At 43.3% G+C, this 25,266-nt stretch overlaps 2 protein-coding genes across 2 annotated transcripts in view; one reads left to right on the forward strand and one right to left on the reverse strand.

Moving 5' to 3' along the window:
* Positions 1-25,266, reverse strand: part of LOC138593535 (neurotrypsin-like) — a 35,263-nt gene that overhangs the window by 9,129 nt on the left and 868 nt on the right. The window contains exons 2-9 of the mRNA XM_069664592.1: positions 17,800-17,842; positions 7,726-7,968; positions 6,391-6,529; positions 6,133-6,311; positions 5,750-5,897; positions 1,403-1,581; positions 902-1,043; positions 491-714 (exon numbers count right to left, since the gene is read on the reverse strand). Of these exons, the coding sequence (XP_069520693.1) occupies positions 491-714; positions 902-1,043; positions 1,403-1,581; positions 5,750-5,897; positions 6,133-6,311; positions 6,391-6,529; positions 7,726-7,968; positions 17,800-17,842 (1,297 nt within the window). The remainder of the gene's footprint in view (positions 1-490; positions 715-901; positions 1,044-1,402; positions 1,582-5,749; positions 5,898-6,132; positions 6,312-6,390; positions 6,530-7,725; positions 7,969-17,799; positions 17,843-25,266) is intronic.
* Positions 10,907-16,803, forward strand: LOC138593559 (E3 ubiquitin-protein ligase TRIM39-like). The gene is made up of 2 exons (XM_069664627.1): positions 10,907-10,956; positions 12,484-16,803. Exon 2 carries the CDS (start codon positions 12,486-12,488, stop codon positions 14,172-14,174), a length of 1,689 nt encoding a protein of 562 aa, XP_069520728.1. The 5' UTR covers positions 10,907-10,956; positions 12,484-12,485; the 3' UTR covers positions 14,175-16,803.

The raw sequence follows: 25,266 nt of genomic DNA on the forward strand, positions 1-25,266 counted from the left end.
AAATCAATGACTGTATATAAAGATGGACGATCCGTCTCTATATGCTCCATTGTACGAAATTGAAGCCAAAATAGAGCTGTCAATCATCATTTTTACAGCATGAAATAACTAATTAAAAATAAACTTGTCAGAAAAATAAACACTTGGATATAAATCAGCATGATAATAACTAACTATAATGAAAGGAACCATGTTTGAGAAAAATGTATTCTACATGTATTTTGATTTTATAGTTTGACTCATGTCCCATCTGTTAACATGGAGGAGGCGGGCTTTATGACCTATACTGCAGCCAGTCAGCAGGGGGCGATAGAGAGAGTTTGGCTTTACTTTTAGGGAGCTGTCATGTCGTCCATCTTTTTATACAGTCTGTAGTGAAAATAGAGACATTTCAAAATAAAAGTCATAAACATAAACAGATGGATAAGTCTATGCCAAACTTCTGCTCAGACACACATAATGCCATGTTTTTTTGTACAGGATCTCTCACCTGTTGCAGGTGCGATAACGGGCACTTCGTTGGTTTCCTCCTGGCTGGATCGGCCCCTGCATCGAACACCGACGTCCTCGCTGTGAGAACAGTCCGTCCGCCCCCAGATCCCATGTCTGCAGTCCAGCAGGGACGTCTCGGTCCCCTCACAGTGGACGTCGTCCAGGAGGATCAGACCGACGCCCTCGCCGAACGTCCCGTCTGACACGACCTCAGCGTGACCCCTGAGGGTGGAGACGACGGTTAAGGTTTAGCCTTCTTTAGTGTGGATACCAAATCAGAAGTCTCGAAGGGTTTTGCTAGATTTCTTTTTCATTTTTTCAGGGAATATTTGTGAATATACTTTTTTGGGGGGGTCTTTTTTTTCTTTTATGTTTACTCAGTTCAGTCGCTCCGAGTGTTTTCCGTTACCTGTAGCCCAGCTGTCTGCAGACCACCTCAGCGTGCTGCTGGGACCAGTGGTCGTCACACACCGTCCCCCAGTCACCGTTATGGAAAACTTCGACCCGACCCTCCCAGGGACTGTCTCCTCCGACCAGACGCACCACGCCGTCTGAAACGGTTTCACATCAGGGCCGTGAATTTGATCAAAAGCAGTTACACTTCATGCAAACAGTAGTACATTTTATAGCGGCTACATTTCTCATTATCATCAATATTGATGTAAGATGTTCAGATGAGTTATTAATCTTAGCTTGGATGAAGGCTAGCTGCTGTTTCATGCCAGTAGATGTGTTATTTCTCAGCTCTCATAAATGTCACAGAGAGGATGCTGCTGCTTCATGCTGTAATGATTTATTGATGCTCAGGGGCTATAAATAGCAGCATGAAGCCTCTCAGTGTACAGCAGCCTGTGTGTGTGTGTGTGTGTGTGTGTGTGTGTGTGTGTGTGTGTGTGTGCTGTACATGTACCTGTATACGGGCTGCAGGAGACCCCGGCGTCCTCCATGTGGTCACAGTTGTGCTGCTCCCAGTCGCCGTGAGGACACTGATCGAGGAAGAGCTCGTTTCCTGAGCACTTCACGGCGTCCAGCAGGATCGGGCCTGATCCCTGACCGAAGTGAGCCCACGACCAGGCCTTCGCCACACCTCTACAACACACACACACACACACACACACACACATAAACAGTTTGTGTATTTCTGCATTTTTTAACAGTGACATGTAAAGAAAACGTCAAGGAAACAGTTTTCCTCAGCGTTACATAGCAATCTTAGAGCGAGTTGCTGAGAAAATACTCCCTGACAAACATGTGACATGTTTATACTTTGAATGAAATCTAAAGTGTGCATGTGAATGTTCCACAGTCACTTTATCCTTCTTAAGAAGAGTGTTAAACCATGCTAGATTCTCTATGAGGTGCTTTAGGCTAAATGCTAACTTCTGAATGCTAAACTACTCGGCATGTCAGCCTGCAATCATGCCTTTAGCTTTGCAGGTATTTAGTCATGATCTAAAGTACTGGATATAATTTTTGACCTGATGATGCTACATGTTAACAGAATATCATCAAATAATTTCTAGGAAATCCAACTTGTTGTTAATTGTCGAGATATTTTACTAAACAACACAAATGGCCGCCTCAAGGTGAAGCTAGAGGGGAAGTCAGGAAGTCACAAAAGTCTTGACAATACGTGTGATGGATGTTGAGATATTTCAGTCTGGAGTTCTGAATCCAAACCCAAAAAGCAAGTGTGCAGTTAGCATGAAGAAACACGACCAAACTGCACAGGTGCATGGTGATTTTATGCCTGTCTACCTACCATTGGTGTCGGTGGTGCGACCGGTACAATGCACCAGGGCCCATGTACTTACGGACGAACGTCAACTACTGGCACTTTATTATTGAACTTAAACAGCACTGTCACAGACTTTGCTGAGCGCAGGACCCGCAGGATGAACTTCTAATAGGTGAGTACAGGTTTGTCTTTGTTATGGAGTGTGATGGAATATACATTTATAGCAGTATAATTGTTACCTCTCATATGTTGGGAAATGCACACCTGCCGTGCCGTTAATGATGAAGTTTAAGTCTGCATGTATCAGGTGTCTGTCCAAAGCTATTTCAGATGTTTTGTAGTTTAAAGGAATCAGGCTGTGGTGGTTTGAGGCCGGCTGTTTGATTAACGTACATAAATGTGTCGCTACGGCTGCTGTCCATGGTCCTGATCATCGGCTGCTTTGGATGAGAGTTACGCGATGAGTCCCAACAGGGTGACAGAAAGTGTCTGCCTTAAAATAGTTTGTAGTGGTAGTTTGTGATCCTGCGTGTATGCGCACACGAGCGTGGGCTTCTGTTTAGGCCTAGGGAGAATATTAGCACCAGGGCCCACCACAGTTACATTACGCTACTGCTACCTACTCGATACAAAGCGAATACAATCTCTGAAAAAAGCAAACTAAAATGAGTCAAATTCACGGGTCAAATGAATAATTAATATCTCCTATATGTTGCTGCATTCACATGTTGTCATGGTGATTATTCATTCATGTTGAAATGCTACAAAAAGCACTACAGTGTGTTCGTGTTGGTCCATGCTTTCCTGTTGCCGTGTGCAGTTGAACTTAATGTTTAAGCTCAAAATAAAAGCACAAGGATGCACAGAAAACATAGAATGACCTGAATATATCCACCCATCCATCATCTATACCGCTTGTCCTGTTCAGGGTCGCGGGGTTGATGGAGCTTATCCCAGCTGTCATCAGGGCGAGAGGCGGGGTTACACCCTGGACTGATCGCCAGGCAATCACAGGGCTGACACACACGACCTTTCACACTCACACCTACGGGTAATTGTGAGTCACCAATTAACGAGCATGTGTTTGGATTTGGATGGAACATGCGAACTCCACGCAGAAAGGCCCACGACGTCCGAGACGGGATTTTAACTAGAAACTTTCTAGCTGTGAGGCGACAGCGCTAACCACCGTTAGCCCCTCTATATTATTGATATTATTATATATAACAATATGAGAAACATATTAAACAGAGACAGGGGCAAGAAGTACAAGAGAGGTTTGAAGATTATTCTGTAATATGTGAGGTTTCAGTGTTTGGTTGTTGTTCATCACATACATCCATCATATAAAAGCACTTATATGACCGTTAGCTCTTGTAGCACAACAACATGAGAGTAAATATTTGACACACATACCTGTCTCAGAAAAGGAAAAGGTGTGAACAACAAATCGTTTTCACCTCATTCTGCCTTTAAGTGTCACAACACATCAGCGCCTGAGTGCAGCTGTGTGGGAACCTGTGCATCAGTGTCACAGCATCTATTATTCAAAAGCACAAACACAGATGGTGAGACGTCCCACAGTGTTTGAGGAGATGAAATGCAACCTAATGTCGAACATGGAAAGAGTTCTCCCTCTTCACAGTCACACCTTCATCGCTGTTTGACACTCAGAGCTGTTACACATCCGCGGCGGGGGGAATGCGAGGAGGAAACACCGAGTCAAACATTTACTAAACTGAGAGGAGTTTCCCCGAGTTTCCTCCGAGTGAAGAGAGGGAACTTTGATCCAGATGACACCTTTGTGCTCTGCTCCAAAGTCTGAGTTCTCCAGATCACTAATGGTTGTTCACTCGAGGCTTCAGGAGAATAAAACTCACAGCAGCTCCTGTAGTGAAAATACTACCAACGTTTCCCATTAATAATATTTAAAATGAGTAGGATCATCCTCTTATTATCAATATAAGATGATACACAGGTCATTCTTGGTCCAGTCAAGGCTCAATCCTTTCTTCTATGAGCGTTTTTACTCCACCCACTGATGAACATAAACTTGGACTTGAGTCACTGTTTTGATGACTTGCGACTTGACTTGACAAAAAACAAATGACTTGAGACTTGACTTGACTTGAGGCACGATGACTCGGATGACTCGAGTGTTTTCATAAGTTTGAATGTTTGCTGTTAAATATAAAATATAAAAAGATAATCATGAGCGGAAGACTTTAAAAGCTCCCCGGCATGTGATTGTCATGATTGGAGGACTGGCTGTCGCAACATCAAAGCCCCCAAAGAGAAGCCTCATCAGTCGTACTCGTTACTACTCAATACGGTCTCAGAGCAAACCATCATCATGGCTGCGTCTGTGCCAAGATAATACAGATACAATTCATGTCATACTTTTTGAACAGGTTATATAAATTGGCCAATAATATCATTATTAGACGAGCTATTAACACCTTGTCTTTTCTCTTTATAAAGAGCGGATACTACAGGTTACAGTGCTGGATCTTGGGTGGAAAAAAAGTGACTTGATTCGGGACTTGACTTGCCTTAACTAAGGACTTGACTTGCCTAAAACAAAATGACTCGAGACTTGCATGAGACTTGGATCAAATGACTTGTGACTTGGTCAAAACACTGCCATTAACAGCAAAGTGTTAATTTTCAATTGTGTATAAAATAATACGCCAACTGATATGAAAAAGTTCCCAATCAGTGTTTCCTGTAGTGACATTAAAGGATAATGAGGATTTTTCTGTTGTTTTTTTATAACATGAAATCACATGACGGGACAAAAAACTAGTTTTATCTGTGTAGTCGAAATCTTCTGTTTGCCGTAGATCTCTGTTGTTGTCTAGAAAGTACTTAAAACCTATTAATAGTTAATTTAGTTTGTGTCCTGCATGTGCTGTGCTATAAAATACAAACTAAAGCACTAAATCTACATACATCCGCCACTGAAAGTAGTCCCCAATAAAAAGACGATTAACTCCTGTTTTAGCAGCACTTGCTTTGAACTAGAGTGCCCAGCTGTTTTAATAAATTACTGCACTTCTTTTAATTAACCTTTCTATTTGTGATTTATATCTTCAGTAGGAGGAACAGGTTTGGGTTTGAGCGCTGGTTTAGCGAAGCTGGTCGAGCAGGCGCCCTACGCACAGAGGCTGCTGGTCCTCGACGCACTGATCATAGGCTCGACTCGATCATTTGGTGCATCTCATTCCCCACTCTCTACTCCCCACATGTCCTGTCTCTCTTCAGCTGTCCTATACTGTAATAAAAGCAAAAAGCCCCCAAAAATTATTTTAAAAAAGAAAGTATTGTAAGAGGGATTAAGACATTGTTAGGGTTGTTCTTTGATGGGATTTAATGACTGTAAAAGACATGTAGAATTACACCTTTAATGCATACCAACCTCCACAGCTGCGAGAGTGAACCTAAAGCCGACTAACGAGGGATCAGTTAGTAAAAACACCTAAATGTCACCACACACATGTTAACTTGGAGCCTACATACCCGAAGCCCAGCTGTCTGCACACCACCTCTGCATCTCTGTCGTCCCACTGGTCGTCACAGACGGAGCCCCACCTTCCCGCGTGAAAGACCTCCACACGACCTTCAAAGTCTTCCTCGCTGCCGACCAATCGCAGCGGAGGACCACTGCCTGAGAGGGGAGGAAGAGATATACCTGCGTCCTTACTGCCTCAGAGTCATTTTTCTTTGAGTTAATTTTCCTTTATTATAAAAACTGTAAATAAATAAAACATTAACAAAGTGGGAAAGCATAAAATATAACTTCACAATACATAATAAAGGAAAAACATGCTTGCTTCTGTGTGTGTGTCTCAGGTGTGAGGGGGGAAGTATTCAGGTCTGGATGCTGTAAAAGTCACACTGACCTTCTGGTGGCGCACACACCACTGCTGCTTCGTTTCCATGGCTACAGTCACCTGTGACGAACGTCCTGCTCCGGCACTTACTCAGACTGTTCTCATCACCACGGCAACCCAGGCGCTCGTAGTGGAAGAGGCCGGAGCCGGAGCCGAACTGAGAGTGCTGCAGCGCCGTGCCGATGTCGCTATCGAAACAGAGAAAATCAACCAATAAGAAGAAGCTCTGTGAGATGGAGTCTGAAGGTGTGTTGTATGTCCTCGTACCTGAGGCCCAGCTGCCTGCAGATCACACTGGCGTCTCTGTCCGACCAGTGAGAGTCACACACCGCCCCCCACTGGCCGTTCAGGTAGACCTCAACGCGGCCGCTGCCGGAGGACGAGCTGCCAACCAGACGAGCCGCGCCTGAAAAAAACGGAAATGAGACGGTTTAACATTCACAAAAAACAAACATCAGTTTCTTGTTTGTCTCCAAAGAGTGACGCAGCAGAAAGTTGTATTAAAACAATTTGATAATCAATTAATCTAATTTTGCAGACTAAGCAGTAAACACAACATGACTTTTATTATAAAGTCTAAATGTTGAAAATATTTTCAAGCACTTCTTTGTTTACACATTTAGAATAGCAGGATTCATTTGAAGCTACTATGGGCTCCGTTTTGGTCTCCACCAACTCCTTTGGAAACATTTAGTTAGCTGCTAAATGTGACACTTATTCACCAGCTAGCTGCTAACTGTGTCTGTCTGCTGACTGCTGCTTAGCAGGTAGAGCACAGTGTGTTTGTAGGGATGGGAACGAGGTGGATGAGAGCTGAATTTGAGGGACAGAAATCCAAAAACAACAATATGAAATAAAGTAAAAGTGCCTAAAGAGCCTCAGATTCAGGTGGCACAACTCTGTGGGTTGGTAATTATGAGCAACCCCTCTCACCTCTCACACACATTTGATCCATCCGTCTTGCTTATTGCAGATTCATGCGTACGTTAGCTTGAACTCTGGGAAACTGTGACATCTTTCCTGACATTTTATAAACTCGTCTTTTGCATCATTTTTGTCCTGAGACCCGTTAAAGAAAGCTGCATTAACTGCGCTCACATACAATTCATGTGCACTTGAACGAAAGATTATTTAAAGTGTTTCATTTTAAGCAGGAGTCAAACTATACTGTATCTCTTAAGTATGAAAAATGCAAAGATTAGATAAAAACTAAACATAATTCAGTACAGAGGGAACCTACTTCCTGTCTTATTCCTTTGTTTGTTTCAAAACCCTTCAGATTAATTGTCCAGACGCTCAGGTGTGAAACTGCTGAACTGAACCATTTATCAAGTGACAAATAGCAAAAGATTAATACAGAACAATTATCGTAGTTTGAGCCACAGCTCCTCCTGTGTTCTGACTAATTTCCCCTGATATTTGAAGGGATTTACTAACAGTAATTTCACTGAGAAATACTGTTCCTTTTCCAGTTTTTAATAATGCATTTTAATATCTATCTGTGTTATACTCTAAATCATAAAGTTCCTTGCGCCTTTCTGCAATAAAAAATATGTTTGTTATAATAATAAAGTCCCCAGGATGAGTAGTCCACAGTCGTACCCTGGTGGCAGTCGCAGTACGCCCATCCGATGGCTCCGGAGTTTTGTCTGAAGAAGCACCAGGGGTTGGACTCGCGGTCCGGGTTCCTGCAGAAGCTGTGGTCGCCCAGCCCTCGGCCCGGGTACTGCATCACGTAGTCTGGGAACTCGGTCCACTTCAGACAGGGGGCGCCAGAGTCCGTCTGAGACACGGTGCCGTTGTAGTATCCCAACTCTGTGAATCCCTCAGAGCAGGACAGAGGCACTGCACAAAGACAAAGAGGGAGGGAGGGAGTCAATTTAGGGGAGATGGGAGAAGGAGATGTGGAAGGAAGGAGGAGGAGGATTTAGGTCAGAGAGGACGATGTGGATAAAAGGGAGAGAAAAGGAGAAAGTTTGGGAGAATTTAGAGGAAAGAGGAGTTGAAATGCTCTCATTCATCTCACATCATCCCCATGTCTGCATTTTATCTGTGCATAAAGACCTACAAGGATGATTCTCATATTCTGTCCACTGCCGCTGCAGGATCCCGCCTAATGCATTTTCCCCACGGATGATGCTGAGCGGCTGAAATTCCCATAACCATAAACCGCCTTTTCTACACACGGTGGTGATCGGACACTCGCGGTAATCTTCTCTGAGACGAGCGAATGTGTGAGTGAAGCCGAGACGGCGTGAGAGGGAAAGTGCTGACATCAAAGTGAAGCAGAATTAGGCCACAAAATGTAGAGCGAGCTAAACACTGCGGCCTGATAAAACCTTACATCTTGCATTAATGAAAGGAGTAATACGGCAGGACAGAACGAGCAGAGCGGTGCACATAAACGCAGCAGACATACTAATGCATTTATAAGTGTGTAGTATGTTAAAAGTTTTGACTACATGTATCGAAAGAGGTTGGAGTTATGAGTGTTTCTTTCGTTAGCGAGTACGTCAGTTGGTTCTTTTTACAGCATGTGTTTGTGAATAAGTGGAGGTGTTTATGACAAACTGTTCAGAGGCCATGTTGGTTGTACAGTGTCTAAATGGTGCCTTCAAAATAGATCCCCCTCCTGTGGTGTTCACAACCTCGCAAGTGGAAATACCCTGAAAGTTTCAAGCTCATGACTGGTGACTTTCTCGCTAATGTTTTCAGAAATAGTCAAGGATATTGACTTTCATTTTCCGTGCTTTGTTCTTTATTTTCTTGACGGTCTCACCCTCTGCCATTAAGCTTTAGCAAGTCCTGCATTAAGTTATCCGCCTGCTAAATTGTTAGCATCGGCTGCTTCTTGAGGCTAACAGGTTTTGGCTCCATTTGACAACCTTTCACACTCACACCTGCGGGCAATGTTTCCAGGTGGGAAATGTGACGATTTGTTCCCTAAAAAAACATGTGTCAGAATTACTTACTGTCTTTACATGAGATAAGTCCAAAACAACTTAAAAAGCCATGCTAGCTGCTCAGTAAGCTGCAGTGCTAACTTTAGCATGCTAACATCGGCACAATGACGATGCACACATGCTGATGTTTAGCAAGTATAATGCTTTTCATGTTAAGCTTGCTAGCATGCTAACATTCACTCATTTCATTAAACAGGCTGATGTGATTGTCATTAGTTTGAAAGGTATTTGGTCAAAAGGGAGTTAAAAAAAAAGCTTTCACTAATTTTCAACTCTTGTCCCTAGATGAGCCTTTACAGCGAGAGAGAAGTCCAAACTACTTTAATAGCCATGCTAGCTGCTCAGTAAGCTGCCATGCTAACATTGTCACAATGACGATGCACACATGCTGATGTTTAGCAAGTATAATGCTTTTCATGTTAAGCTTGCTAGCATGCTAACATTCACTCATTTCATTTAACAGGCTGGTGTGAACGTAGTTTAAAAGATATTTGGTCATAAATATGTACAAAAAAGTAACTAAAATTGTTGACATGCTAACGCGCTAACATTTCTGAGTCGTTTCATGTTTGTTATTCGTAAAAAATCTTTGTTTTACTGGAGTTTAAAAGTGTCTTTTCATAAAGAACTTATTTCTTCTCTAACTTATTATCTATTGTATATTTTTATTTCTTTTTTTGTTTGTTTCTTTACCTTTCTCGTTGCTTCCACCTTTTCATCCTTTCTTTTAGCGTTTCCCCCCCTTATTTTTTTCCTACTTTTCTTCTATACTTCCTTGTGTAGTATCTGACCTGAGATGTGAGTTGCTTACAAGTGACTCTGGAATGTAGTTGTGCAGGAGTAGTAAAACAAATGGTATATGCCCTGCATAAAATGATGTATATGGTACTATAAACATGCCAATGAGGAGAGGACCATGTCAAATGTGTTGATGAGTTAGGAGTCTTTTGGGTTGAAAGAAAAGGGTCTTTGTCCTAATGTGAAACACATGGTAAGAGAAACATACACACACCCCGATCATATATAAGTGCGAGTAGAAATGTGTTTCGGGGAGACACTATTTGGCTGAGGGTGATCTCCCAGGTATTCTAGAAGCCTGACTGATGCTGATTCTTTATAATAAATCTATGCTTACATACAAACAAGTTGGTGTCAACAGAAGTTCTTTTCATCATCTGCGCATCATCAATGTCTGAGAAACAACAACCCTCCTTTCCTTCAATCAACTGATCCAAAAGTATGAAACCCCCCAAATCAGAGAGACTAAAACAACAAAGAATGTTAATATTTTCTTTTAATTGTGTAATATTCCTGTGTTGTTGCTACTTTCTCCCATATTTCAGTACTTTGTTTGTTGCACCCTGAAGCTTTCACAGTTTTTGAGGACAAGCAGCTAAACTCTGATTAATGGTAGAGGAGCCTCAATAACCAACAACCGTCTTATCTCTTCCACACACACACAGCTTGGCCGTCCTGTAACATTATCTGCACAGTGCACTCCTCATGCCCACCTCGCATACAAACACACTCATAGATTTGCTGCAATGTGGCCGACACAGAAACACACACACACACACAAACTGGGAGGAAGATAAGAGGAGAAGGGGGAAGCGGTGAAGCAGCAAATCAATCAGGCAGAAATGTACTGAACTAAAACAGAAATCTATCCTCAAACAATAAATAATACAGAACACACTCAGGAGCTGGACCCAAAAACAGCCCTCAACCCGCTAACAGCCTCTGACGTCACAGGTGCGCCTGTCCCTTTAAGCAACACGACAGACGAAGAAAGTGAAACTAAACGTCTTTGCTGGGAAACCACCGTGCTCTCTGTCAACATTACTTCTCCCTCACAGACCTGCAAACAAAAGTAAGTAGTCATGCTGAGCCAAACCTTTATTAAAAGACATAAATGCTTAAATCTATGCTGGTTTTATCTTCAATCTCCGCTGTTTTTGTGCATTTTTGTCGAGAAATTCTACTTTCTCAAGCTAGCACCATAAAAACGTGTACTTTAGTACTTTAGTCATAAGTTAGAGTTAAACTTCTTAAACTTGGACACTGAAAATGACCAGAAAGAAAATTAAATCCTCACAGAAGGTCCATTTATTAAGCTTTTTTGGAGCTTTCACATTGAATAGCTGCCTTACAGCTGTCAGGAATAAACAATTATTAAGCTGACGTGTATAAAAAGCAGACACATTTTCCAATCCTTAACTCTTTCTCATCTTCTCTTGGAATAAGCCAAATGTTGATCAAATTAATATATTTTTCAGTGCTTTTACCTCAAATTCCTTCTCTTTTTTTTTTTTTATTTAAAAAGATCGGTAATTTAAAAAATAAATTAATAGTATTTTTGGTGTAACGGGCTAAAAATATATGCGAAGTGTATTAAAAGTATCAATGTGCAGAAACTGCTGGCGAGCAAAACTGGATGTTCACACATAAAAAGCAGGTTTAAAATTTTAGAAAAACGGCTTTGTACATATTTAGACATTGGAAATGCAACCACCTATTATTTTCATATTTGATTTATCTGCTGATTGTTTTCATGATTTATTATTAATCATTTGTCTTCCAAAGGTTAAGCTGACTTCTGAAAATTGCTTGTTTACAGATATTGTTACAGATTTTTGCTGTTTTTTCTGAAAAACAAAAAGATTAGTTTCAGATTAATTCAACAGGATATTTGCATTTAATGCAAAGGATAGCCGAGGGGCTCCCATATACACATAAGTTACATAGAACCTTATCTTTTAAAAGCTGAGGTAAATTTTAACATTTACTGTGACAAGTGGGCAAAGTCCACCTGGTGGTGGGGTTATGTAATGTACTAATAAAATTGATTTTTTTTTTGTTACCTATAAAACTGCTGTTTGAAGGTTGAGGGTGAGCTTTGAATCTTTGGCCCTTTTCACACATGCACTCCTGACAGTTTCCAGAAAATTTTAAGACCGTCTGCCCCTGAAATTTTTAAGAGTTGCCCTTTCCTCACAGCAGTAGATTTTCCCTGCTGGAAGAGGCGGTTACATGACTTATAAAGTACACTGCTGTCCTCGCAACCGGCGAACAATTTCGGCGTCGGCCCTCACAGCCAGAAGCTCCTGAATCTCTCCATCTCTCCAATGCAGACATCTTTGCTGTCTTCATCTTGTAGTGACTCTTCTTCTTCAGCCTCCTCTTCATCCTGTTATGTCCTGCTCTTCTGGTTTCACTTCTGGTTGCATCGGCTCACACCAACTTCTTGCAGACATTTTACTAGGAGGCTGGTAGGAAAAACTCACCCACCCGGACAATGCCAGGAAATGTTTAGGAGTGCAGTGCATGTGTGAAAGGGGAATGAGGGGGGATTATTTTGCCTTGATTCAGCAGTTTTTGTGTGTTTGTGTGTTTGCAGAAATGGCCTCCTGCAACAGTCTCTTATCCGAGGAGCAGTTTCTTTGTTCGATCTGTCTGGACGTGTTCACTCGGCCAGTTTCCACCCCATGTGGACACAACTTCTGCATGTCCTGCATCACGGTCTACTGGGACGACAAATCGGTCTGCCAGTGTCCGCTGTGTAAGGAAACCTTTGCAAGACGACCAGATCTGAAGGTGAACACTTTCATTTCGGAGCTCGCATCTCAGTTTGTGTCCCTTCAAGTGACAGAAGCTCAGATGTGGACGCCTGTCCAACAGCAGGTAGGCTGTGGCGGCGTGGTGCTGTGTGATATTTGTACGGACACCGAGGAAACAGCTGTCAAATCCTGTCTGGAGTGTCTGACTTCTTACTGCGCCGTTCATCTCGAGCCTCATTACAGAGCTGCCGGGCTGAAGAGACACACGCTGGTTGAACCTGTGGCGGGTCTTGAGGACCGGCTCTGCAAGGAGCACGCCCGACTCCTGACGTTGTTTTGTAAAGGGGATGACATTTTGCTGTGTGACGTCTGCTCCAGCTTGAACCACAGAAAACACAACGTTGTTTCCCTGCCGCGAGCGTACGAAGAGGCAAAGGATCAGCTGGAAGAAGGGGAGGTCAAAGTGCAGCAGATGATCGAAAAAAATATGCAAGAGGTCCATGCAATGAAGGAGTCTGTAGAAAAAAGCAAGAAAGACACCAAGGATGTGATAGCAGAGAGCACGCAGGTGCTGATGGAGCTGGTTTCTGAGGTTCAGGAGAGCCAGAAGGAGCTCGTACAGGTGATCGAGGAGAGGCAAAAAGCAGCTGAAGAAGAAGCCGATGGGTTTGTTAGCAGCGTGGAGCAGGAGCTCAAAGATCTCCAGAGCACAGCGATGAAGCTGAGTGAGCTAAAACAGACTGAAGACCCGCTTTCCTTCCTCCTTAGCGTCCCAAAGATGTCCTTCAGGTCACACACAATAGACTTGCTCACGTTCAGTTTCGACAGATACGTGGACAATCATCGCATACGTAGATGTTTGAGTAAAAATGTGCCTCAACTACAAAAGCTGCTGCACGAAATGAACACAGAGATTAAACAAATCTTAGGCAGCAGAGATGAACCAAGCGATAACTATCTCAAATTTATGCGGCAGTATGTAGAGGACATATTGCTGGATCCTGAAACAGCTCACCCTCTGCTCGTTGTATCCGATGACCGGAAACAGGTGAGATTCAACATGGGCTTAGCATCGAGGGGACACCCGAGCCCCAAAGTGTTTACCGCACATCTCGCAGTCCTGGGAGCGACCGCGCTCTCCACGTATAAGTTTTACTTCGAGGTGTTCGTGGGTGGAAAGACGGAGTGGTGCCTGGGCATGGCCAAGGAGTCGATCCAGAGGAGGGGGCAGATTCCTCGGAGACCCGGCTGCGGACTCTGGGCCATCTGGTTCATAGAGGACAGGTTCGAAACCTTCTGTCGCCCCAACGTGCCAATACACTTTGGAAAAGTGGAGCGGGTCGGTGTGTTTGTAATGTATGAGACGGATGAAATCATTTTCTATGACGTGCAGAACTTAAAGAAAATGTACACGTTTACTGACTGTTCCTTTACTGAGAAACTGTACCCGTACCTGAATCCTTGTGATAACGAATACAGCTCAAACTTGGACCCCATGATAATCGTACCAGTCAAACGTTGGCGTTGGTAAACATCATCACATTGACTGATTTGCTATTTGGAGATGATGTCAGTGGAGATGGAAGTGACATCTAAAATATCAACACTATATTAATTAGATAGGGTTGTCTAGAACAGTGGCCTCGCCTCAGGACCCACCAGCACCTCCTTAATGACAAGTCGTGACCCACTCAAACTTTTAAATGGAAAATGGTGCAGTTTGGACCTGAGACGGAACGAAACATCACAGTCAGCCACAAAAGACGACAGTATAACAGTCAGCCAAGATGGTGGCAGTGCAGAAGGGGAAATATTTGATGTTTCAAGAATGTGACAGCAGCTGGGATTACCCAATCGGTGAATACACGGAGTGTGACTAAACTACACACACAACTGTTTTGTTTATTTTCCAAGCACACATCTGCGACCCGCTTTTGGGTCCCGACCCACCAGTTTAGAACCATGGGTCTAGAACCTCCAAATCCACCATCAGATTTCTCTCTTGATTTTTTGGCCACAATTCAATCCAATTTTTTGAAACATTTTAAGCATTGACCAAAGTTAAGTTTGGTATTTTACTCTTTAAAAAAAGGACGATCTTAGTAGGGATCATTTCCGTAACGGTGTCGGACACCTGGAGAAACAATCTGAGCCTGTCAGTGTGAAAAACAAGCAATTTTAGTGGATGTACTTTAAACGGGCGCAATTGCCCCAGTCCGTATCGTGGCTACAGCGGAGGCTACCTACTGGACTGATTCCAATTGTTTTTGTTCCTATCCTTCAAACCCTGGTTTCGGAGTGTGAAAGTTTGTCCGTCTCAGCCCTGTGATTGACTGGCGACCAGTCAAGGGTGTACCCCGCCCTTTGCCCAATGACAGATCGGCTCCAGCCCCTGCGACCCTGAGCAGGATAGGCAGTATAGATAATGGATGGATGGATGGAGTCATTTCGACACCCAAATTTGTAAAAAAAACAGGGTACAGGTTTAAAAATACCGAACTTCTCCTTTAAAACTCTTTTACATGCGCACCAGTTTCACACTATTACAACAGTCTGTGTTATTCATTTCATTTCTCTGTGACTGAATATAAACTTAATTGCAAGTCTGCTAATGTATCCACAAAGCTAGGCTAAGCTACGCAATACTACATGTTAGAAATCAATTAAGAGGTTTATAACAACAACCATGATGTGAAATATATTACTGACAGTAAACAGAACATTAGAACAGCAGAGCTTGAAAAAGCATGTTGTGTTTGGACATCAAAGTGAGGCTTTACAGTAAAGCGAGGCGGGCGACGATTTCAGTTTTGAGTATCGCAACTGAAAACTCATTTTCAATTTCAATCTTCGTTCTCTAACACCAGATGAGTTGCAGAAACTCATTCCAACAACAGATTGTAAAGCAACTAATGCAAATTAACACTTTGCGTCTCTATTGAGACACAATGAACACTAAAGAGTCATATTCTGACTCTGCACACCTGTGTGCTGTTTTCTCTTACTCATGAACTTTTATCAGTTTTTAATGTTTTACTTTATTAATGTGAAGGATGTTTTTTAAACGTGTTTTATCTTCTTCCCTTGGAATGACAATTTAAGGATCATTTCTGCTATATAAATGAAGTTTGACTGACTGACATGAAGGCTGAACCCAGCACATTACAACATACATGTGGCAACATGTTGTGTTCGTCAAATTAAACAGCATTTAATGTTTGAATTTGTAGATTAAAGTCTGGAGCGCAGTTTGTTGCTGTGCTTTTCCTGGGTCAAAATGTGCGCAGCGAAAAAGCCGATATGTCTTTAAAACAAGGGCAGAATGTTGTATAATGTGTACATTAGGGATGCACAATTTGGGATTTTTTTCCCGATATCCGATATGCCGATATTTTACAACTCATTTAGCCGATTACAGATACCGATATTTTTTTCCCGCACACCTAATTGCAGAGATCATCAGCTCTCTTCTGTATTGGAATTAGTGTACAGTATAATGGTGATCATTGCAAAGAGCAGTTTTCCATCTATTTTGGACACTTTGAAAAACTTCCACACCACGGACATTTTGGCTTCTAACTCTCTCATGCTGCAGGTAGACACACGTGATGTCATCACGCTGCGCCGCGCAGGTCTTCTTCGCGCCGGGGACATTGCGCCGAGGTCGGGCATTTAATCAAGTATGCAGCAGCCCATTATTTTATCGGTTAATTATATCGGCGGATATCGGCGATTTTTAAGCCAATATCGGCCGATACCGATAACGTGCCGATAATATCGTGCATCCCTAGTGTACATACTTAAATAAAGGGATAATAGTAGCAGTGAAGGGTTTCTGATTCGCTGACATACAAACCTGCATCTGAGCAGCAGCAGCAGAAGTCCAGAGATACATCACAGAAGAACAGCTGCTCTGAACCTTTGTCTGCTGATGATCCTTTAATATCTAATTTAATCGCATGAATTGTTTTCTTTGTTGCTTTTGTTTTTATGATTCAGATTCATGCATGCCGTATCACTGTTTTTACATGTGTGTCGAGGATGATGCGCTAAATGAATAAATAAAGATGTGATTTATGTGCTCTGTAATGCTGATAAAAGTTTTATAGACGGCCTGATGAAATTTTAATGAAGTAAAAAAGCGTTGTGTAACCAAACCAGGCAACATTTTCAGCGTGTCATCTCTGTTTCCATCATCAGAAAAGCAGAACGTCTTCAAACGCTCATTATTTTCACTCTGCACGTCTGATGTTCATCTTTAAGCTCACTTTTACTTCACTTCCTCTTTTTGAAGCCGTCCTGTAATGTAAGTCTTTTATTCGTTTCAACACCCGCAGCCCTCAAACTGACACACATACACACAACACTTGGCGCTAACACCCTCCTCATTGCAACGACAACACCGCTCTGCCCATCGCCATGGGAACACTCAGTCTCCCTGCTCCCATAATCCATTTCCCTGCCACAATGAGTATTTGACACGGTTCACAGTCAGAGGCTGGCTGCATGGGGGGTGGGTGTTTGGCAACGACATCTTCCGCGCATTTTGATAAGAATGAGACGCGAGCAAATTCTGTTTCTCACTATCTAACCTGGTTTTGGTTAAAAGGTGTGCAGCAAAAGGAGCGCAGGAGGAAAACACCGCAACAGAGGAGCGTTTTGTGCAGCTTTTTCTGAATTATAAAAATGTTGATGTCATATTTAAAGAGCCCTGAGGAGGTCTCAGCGCGGTGTAGCAGGTGTAGCTGCTTCTGCAGAAAGACGGGAGGTGTGTTTGTTGTCATTTTTACTTGTCAGTGTGTGCAGGGTTGTAAAGAGCAGATATTGCAGCCCTGGAAATGAGCCCAAGCAGGAGGAGGAGGAGTTCTCGCCCCACCCCCAATCATTGCCTCCACCTTGCAGGGAGGAAAAATGAAATGCAGAGGGGTGCAGGCCGGAGGGAGGAGGAGAGGTAATGCTGCGAGTGTGGGAGCAGATAAAAGAAAGAGGAGAGGAGGCGTTATCATAGAGGGGCTTTATGATTGTCTGAGTCAGAATGTGGGTTAAACTGGAGGGAGAAACAAACATACAGCAGAAGGGATGAGATGGTGGAGGCGGAGAGGCCAGATGGAGGGAAGGTGGATTTATAGCGCAGGATGAGATGGTTGTATTCTTACCTGAGTTCTGCACCTCGTTTAAGTAACTGTCCTCGGCCACCACCTGCAGACAGGAAGAGACGTGCGGAGAGTTAAAACAGACGATCTCAGTATTCTGCTCGTTATTAAAGCGATGATGAAGATCTCAGCTTCGTCTCTTTGGTGATAAACGATAATTGCAGGAGCACGCTTCCCAGATATCCAGACAGTGTCGCATGTGTGACGTCCACGGTTGGCTGCGGTTGTCAATCACCATTGTGTTACCTCGTTCGGCAATAGATAGTGACTTAACAGACATGTCGAGATTATCACTTTAAAGGGAGATTCACATATTTTTAGGGCCGACCCGAATGCTACAAAACTTCACTCGTCTTCATCGGCATGGTAATCATGGTTTTTCCCGTTTTAGCCCCTTTAAAATAAGAATTAGCTTATTGAAATTCATCCTGAATTTCCCCCCTGCGGATCAGTAAAGGATTATCTTACCTTATCTTAAATAATAACATTAATCATTGTAGTGACTTTAAAACAAACCAATACATCTAAATAAGCCACTGAGGTGTGGACGAGTCTGTCGGCATTCAAACAAGTTCATCAAGGCAGATTTCGATGTCCGTTATATTGCAGCATTGTTTCCGACCGGGCACGACACACTAACGGTAACAAAAGACACGGTCAAAAACTGCTCCTCATGAACCCACTCCGTCCCCCGTCGTCATAGCGAAGCTTCGAATGCAGTCGAATTATTGCTGCTGAAGCTTCGACGCCATTCAAGACAAACCTACATATTTTATTAACACAAGAAAACAGAGACAACAAGATAGACTGTCAAGGTCACAGAGACGTTTTCTCTTTGCTTCTTTGTTAATTTGGACACAACGGAAAGTCCAGAAACAAAGTAATTAAAGCGACACCGTGACGTCATTTCAATATGGAGGGAAACACAGTAAGTCTTAATATTAGCTACATTTCATGATGGAGGACACGTGGACATAAATGGTGACCCTTTAGACTCCTGCATGTCTAAAAATAACCTTAAAAACAGCTTGATAATTTGGGTGAGACACTTCGCTGAGGAATAAGTGAGCGCTTTAACACCCGTACCGCACAGCTTGTTGTTTGTTACACTCTGGATGATGGTACAGTCGAAATAAAAGATATAAACCAGGTTAAATTTGTGCTAAGCTAAGCTAATCTTCTTCTTGCTCTAGCTTCATATTTAGGACACTAAAATGAGAGTGGTATGAATTTTCTCGGTGGGAAAGCGTCAAAGAAATTGAACATTTAATTTCTGATGTGGCTGCGATTTGTTCTTCATGGTTTAAGATAGTAGAATATGGAGTGGTATTTCTACTCTCTTTACCAGCCAACCTTTCCCAGGCAGAGAATGTGCGCTGACACACCTGTACACATCTAAAAGAAGATAACAGTGGGTATGAACCTGGATGCATAAGTGGTCAAACAGGTTTTACAGCAACTATTTCCACCTTTGAAGCTGACAAAATAAAGGTATTCTTACAGCCAAAGCCTCCTCGTTTAAACAATACAAACATACATTACATCATTATAAGTGTGTGCCATTTTCCCACTCTCCCTGAAGGCGTCGTGTAAATGCAGCGGGCCCATATCAGCTCAGACTAATCCCACAAATCTGATGGTCCTCTGCATAGCCGCTATGAATTTAAACGGGCCACTTAAAGGAGGATTCTGACTCATTCTTGTACAAACAGAGCTGTTAAAATGTTCGTTTTCTACGACAGGGCTCCGCCGCACGCTCGGCGAACGCTGTCCGAATGCAAAACACCGACAGGTCGAAGACGCAGACCGGAGAGCGAAGACGAGACGGGGAGGGAGACGAGTACACCGAGGAGTGTTTCAGAAACTCAACACAACAGTGGGTGAGTTTGTTCATTAATTACAGGCAGGGATTACCTGTCAAATTAAAACAAGAGTCATTCATCCAGGTGTGACAGCGTAGAGTAAAACACACACACACACACACACACATGCACACACTTACAAATAGCACTAGACAGCATCAGATCATATCTGACAGAAGTGTGTTTCATTCTCAGAAATCAGGTCGCACCTCTGCACAGCGGGGCAGCTTGCAGGAGAGGACACACACATGTACATCACACACACACACACACACACACACACACACACACACACACACAGTGGAATAACTGCAGTGAGGGCGGTGAAATACAACACATTTCACCTTCACGCAGGTGAATTCTGCTTCCCTCACACACATACATTTCAATACGCACACACACGCACACACACGTGAAGCACACATGCAAACATTTCCCACAAGGCTCTGCTCTGCCTAATGACATTAGAGGAGGAACAGGTGACCTGTGGTAGTGAACATGGGTGCTGATATCTCCATTCACATCAATCACACGGCCCGATTACGGGGTAATCGGTTATGACGCTCTCACAGCTGCGTCCAGCACAAACACACACACACCCACACACACACACACACACAGAATACAGCAGGGAGACATCTGACAGACAGGAAGAAGAGCATAAGCAGACATTACTGCAGGATTAGAGGTCTCACAGGTGATGTTTAGCGGGAGCTTTTAGTCATGGATAAACAGGTAAAAACAGCGCTAACCCGACTTGTTGTTGCTTTTTAGGTTCTGAGAAATGACAGTTTGTCTCCAGTCAAACGGTACCAGGTAAAGCACAGGTACAGTGTTTCCTGCTGTCTATCATCACATAGAGGCTTCACAGCCTGTAAAGCATTTTTTGTTCATCCTCTGTGGAAGTGGAACAGCAAAATTCAATGTCACAAAATAAAGCTTTGAGACGGGGCGCTGGTTTAGCTCAGTTGGAGGAGCAGGCGCCCCGTGTACAGAGGCTACAGTGTTTGTCGCACTGATCGCAGGTTCGACTCTCAGTCTGCCGATCGTTTCTCTCCTTCCAACATTTCCCGTCTCTCCTCAGCTGTCAAAGCCAAAAAGCCAAAAAGCCCAAAAGACAAAAAGCAGGAAGTTAAACTCTTCCTGCAAGTCGTCATCCACTGGACAAGTTCATACTGCAGCCGAGCATGTGTACGACGACAAAGCAGCAAGTTACGATTCATTTCATCATTGTCTAACCTTATGATTGTTTACTCAATCGATCAGTTGGTCTATTAAATGTCAAGAAAAACTATAAACTCGCTCTCTTAAAGACTGATTTGAGGAATTCAAACTGTTCGTGCTGTCCGACTGACGCGACGAAACTCAATGTCCACAAAGAAAACAGTCGAAACGTCTTATTCCTAGAGGCGTGAAACGATCATGCTTTTGTCATTTTTGCTTAGACTTAAAGTTTAGTTTGAGTCGCCTCACAACTAGACGGTTCCTAGGGGGCCTTCCTGTGTGGAGTGTGCATGTTCTCCTCGTGCATGCCTGGGTTCTCTCCTGTACTCCTGCTTCCCCCCACAGTCCAAACACACGCTCGTTAGGTTCATTGGTGACTCTAAATTGTCCCTGTGTGTGAGAGTGAGCGTGAAAGCTTGTCTGTCTCTGTGTGTCCGCCCTGTGATTGACCGGCGATCAGTCCAGGGTGTATCCCCGCCTCTCGCCCCAATGACAGCTGGGATCGACTCCAGCCCCCCCGCGACCCTGAACATGATCCGCGGTATAGAAGATGATGGATGGATGGATTAGTTGTAAAACATTTTCTCATTATGTCGACAGCGTGACGCCCTCCCCGCTGTCCTGTCGTCTGTCCTGGACGACCTCAGCGGGACGTTGGCTGACATTGGAGGCCGTCAGCTGATCGGCAGCTCACCTGGGCCTTCAGGGCTATTAAAGCTCTGCTCACTCTGTCCCTCCCCTCATACAGCTGGCATCCACCCCGCACCACCTTCTTTTGCTTTTGCACCTCCACAGAGCACGTTACACACCGAGGCACTGCTGTCATCGCTAACAAGGCTTATTATATATATAACTTCAGTTTGAATAAACTCTATTTTGAGCTGCGCAGAAAATGTTTCAGAGCGACATGACGTGACTGGGCCTTTAACAAAATCTATTAAAGGGTTATGAATGCACTTTTTATGAGACGGCGTCGATGGATTTGCGTCCAGACGAATGTAAACAGCAGTTTGTGTTCTGTGTAGGTGGACAGTCACTTTCAATATGACTGCAAGATATTCTATAATTCGACAGATATAACGACGCCATAAGATTCACAATCAGTGGGCATTAAAAATCAAATCCAATAAAATATAATAATGGAATTGCCGTCACATTTTTTAAGCGTCCTTTCCAAAAGAAGATGAAAGAGAACAAGACTTACAGAGCAGGGCGTCCCTGCAGCGCTTACAGTGCTTCATTATAATGCAGTCTTTTTTATGCATTTGTCCTTTAAGAAATTGTCACTCAGACAAATTGCAATTACGGTAATGTTTCTACTAAATGTGCACTCCTATTTCATCATAGGAAAGGAGATGGACGCATAAAGAAAACATCCAACATTTACAAGTGAGGCCGCTGTGCTTTTCCTGTTTCCAACATGATGAGGACAATGATGTGACAAGTTTCTGCACCCCAAGAGATTTATAGACCAGGGCATCTCTGCACCTCTACAAGACTTCTGTATGATGATATTTGTCTCGTATTTTACCTACGTGTTGGATTTTGCACCTGGCTACATGTAGGTTGTGTTCATATTTCGTGCAGCTCTGATTTCCACATACGGACGGAGATGTGGTGGATGGCCGCGTCGACAAATCATCAGGCTTTTACACGCGGAGGCTGTTGTGCTTTTTCCAATTTCCAACTGACGATCAACGATTTAAAGTACGATCGTTCTAATACCTAAACTTGTGATTATTATTGTAAGCAAAGACAGACGATAAGGACCAGACAACGAAGGTCCCATCAAGTAGTTTATATTTTGGGGCACCGGTTTAACTCAGCGGTTACATCGTGTGTCCCATGTACAGAGGTTCAGTCCTTGATGCGGCGACCCCGTGCTTGACTCTCACCCTCGGCCCTTTGCCGCGCGTCGTCCCCACTCTTTCCGATACTATCCACTGTCCTCTCTCTTATATAAAGGCATTAAATAATATATATTTTTTAAACAACACAGTGTTGTTACATCATAAAGCAGAGGTATTTATCAGCACTATAGGAACATGGGATTGTCCTGCTGATAAGGACGACAGATGAGAGAGCGCTCGTGTCGCTAGAGAACGGACGGACATATTTTGACATTTAATTAGACGGATTTATTTACAACCATGTTTGCGTTCACATGTCATCAGGCCGTCTTGGGAGCTGAATCCAATCACAACTTATCTTCATAACAAGCTAAGTCTCAGAAAACAGAGTGCTGCCTCAGACTTCGAAGGTTAAAGAGGACTGCCAGCCATGAGTTGATTTCCACCCGGGAGAAATCTGTAAATATCTTTGATGTTTTGTTGCCGCCAACATCATCCATCCTCCTCCTGCATCAAGGATCCTCCAGATGAAAAGATTTGTCTAATGAAAGTGGAATGAAAAAATAAAAACTCATCTGCAGCGAGCTATTTGTGCTACATGCTCGGCCGCTTCCACTGCGAGCGCGTCTAATTAAAACCTGCACATCACTGTACTCTGCTAATGACTTCTACACGAGCTACACAGCTCAGAGGCTGCACGTTAGCACAACACACACTCACTGTGCGACATTAGGAGAGAGAGAGAGAAGGGGAAATGAATGAATCTGATTAATTTTTTGATTTAGCATTAATTGATTAGCTCGCACGTGCAGAACAGTTCACCGTTTTTGTCTCATAATTTCTTGACTCCAGCTGACAGTCTCCTCCGACCCTCTCTGGACAACAACACCTGCTTCCCCTGGTTTCAGGTTCCAACATGTCTGAGTGACTGAATCGCTGTGACAAGCTGCAACAGCGCGTGCAGGGTTCAATCCCACATCACCGCGGGGGCAGAGGACCCACCGACGGGTTTCTATCATGATATCCCGCCGAGGGGGGAGGGGGAGGAGGGGTTGTGATTGAGACCAGGCACGTCATCTATTAAATATAAAGATGGAAATGTAAAGTACTGTAGTATGCACGAAAAAGATGCCTTATCAATTTAGGAAGTGCACTTTCCTTATTGAAGAATATGTGTGATGTCTGTGTGAAGAGCCTGAAACATGCCACATTTAGGGAGGGTACATACGGGAGAGGTATGATCCGTTTGAGTTAGGGATGCACGATATTGGCTTTTTTGCAGATATCCGATATGCCGATATTTTCCAAAACATTTTGCCAATTACGATACCAATATATATTACCGGCACATGTTTTTTTCCACCTAATCCCCTGTAGTGGAATTGATATCACGCCTACTCTTATTGTAGTGGCCAAACATCTCGCACCCTTCTTCACGCTTGATGGAAGAGGCATTCTACAAAAGGTCACGTGTCTGATCACTCAGGTTTCTGAGCTCACCTGAATGCAGCATCCCCCCGTAACACGGCAGTGAGGGAGACATGCCCGGACTTGTTTACTGCACCTTCTACGGAGACATCAGTGATCGCCGGCGGACTCTTTTTATCGTGTGTGCGTCCTTGAATATGTAAGTTAGTTTTGCACTGATGTTTATGTTACACTCTGTTAGCGTCGGCTTTGGCCGCGAGTGTATTTTCATTGTGACGAGATTGATACGAACGTGAGCTAACTGTTAGCTAGTTAAGAGTTGTGAAAGTTGTTTAACTTCTAATCATTAGCTCGAGTTTCTGTGCACGCGCACTCGTGTTGAGTTAATGACGTAGCATTACGTCGAGCTTTTTTAGGGAATCATCGAGTATTAGGTAGAATTAAAGCGTTGTTTTTCTTGGGAAGCCACTGGGCTTTCTTCGAGCACACTCACATGTTTACTCCTGTAATATTGTTGTTTTTACGAGAGATGCCCCGATTAAATAAAGGCATTTTAAGCTAAATCCTTGTCTCGGTGCGAGTGTGCCTGAAGAAAGCCCAGTGGCTTCCCTCCTTCGACAGTTAAAAAAAAACTCTTTAATTCTGCCTAAATGCTCGATGATTCCCTAAAAAAGCTCCACGTAATGCTAAGACATTAACTCAACACAAGTGTGCGCGCACAGAAACTCGAGCCAACGAGTAGAAGTTAAACAACTTTAACCACTCTTTATAGCCTTCAAGAGCACCTGGCATTCACCTGGAGTTTAACAACCTGGTACTGTGAGCACCTAGCACCTCTTTTTCTAGTAAAGCGTTGTTTTATCGGAGGAAAATATCGGCAGAAAAATGACATATCTGCTGATGCCGATATGTCATTTTCAAGCCGTAATCTGCCGATACCGATAACGTGCCGATAATATCGTGCAGCCCAAGTTTGAATGCCATGAAATTGCACCTTCCAGTCTTTCTCAAAGAAGCCACTGATCTAATGAGGCTGAATCAGTCTAAACAACTGAACACTGACTGCCTGCATTACTTTCATGAAAACACATTTAATCTGTGGCTCA

This window comes from Semicossyphus pulcher, unplaced genomic scaffold (assembly GCF_022749685.1).
Source record: "Semicossyphus pulcher isolate SPU_LCO1_2020_fin unplaced genomic scaffold, fSemPul1.0.p SCAF_16, whole genome shotgun sequence".
Lineage (NCBI taxonomy): Eukaryota > Metazoa > Chordata > Actinopteri > Labriformes > Labridae > Semicossyphus > Semicossyphus pulcher.

Excerpts from the sequence above, each read along its gene's own strand:
- LOC138593559 (XM_069664627.1), top strand. The coding sequence starts at position 12,486 with ATGGCCTCCTGCAACAGTCTCTTATCCGAGGAGCAGTTTCTTTGTTCG.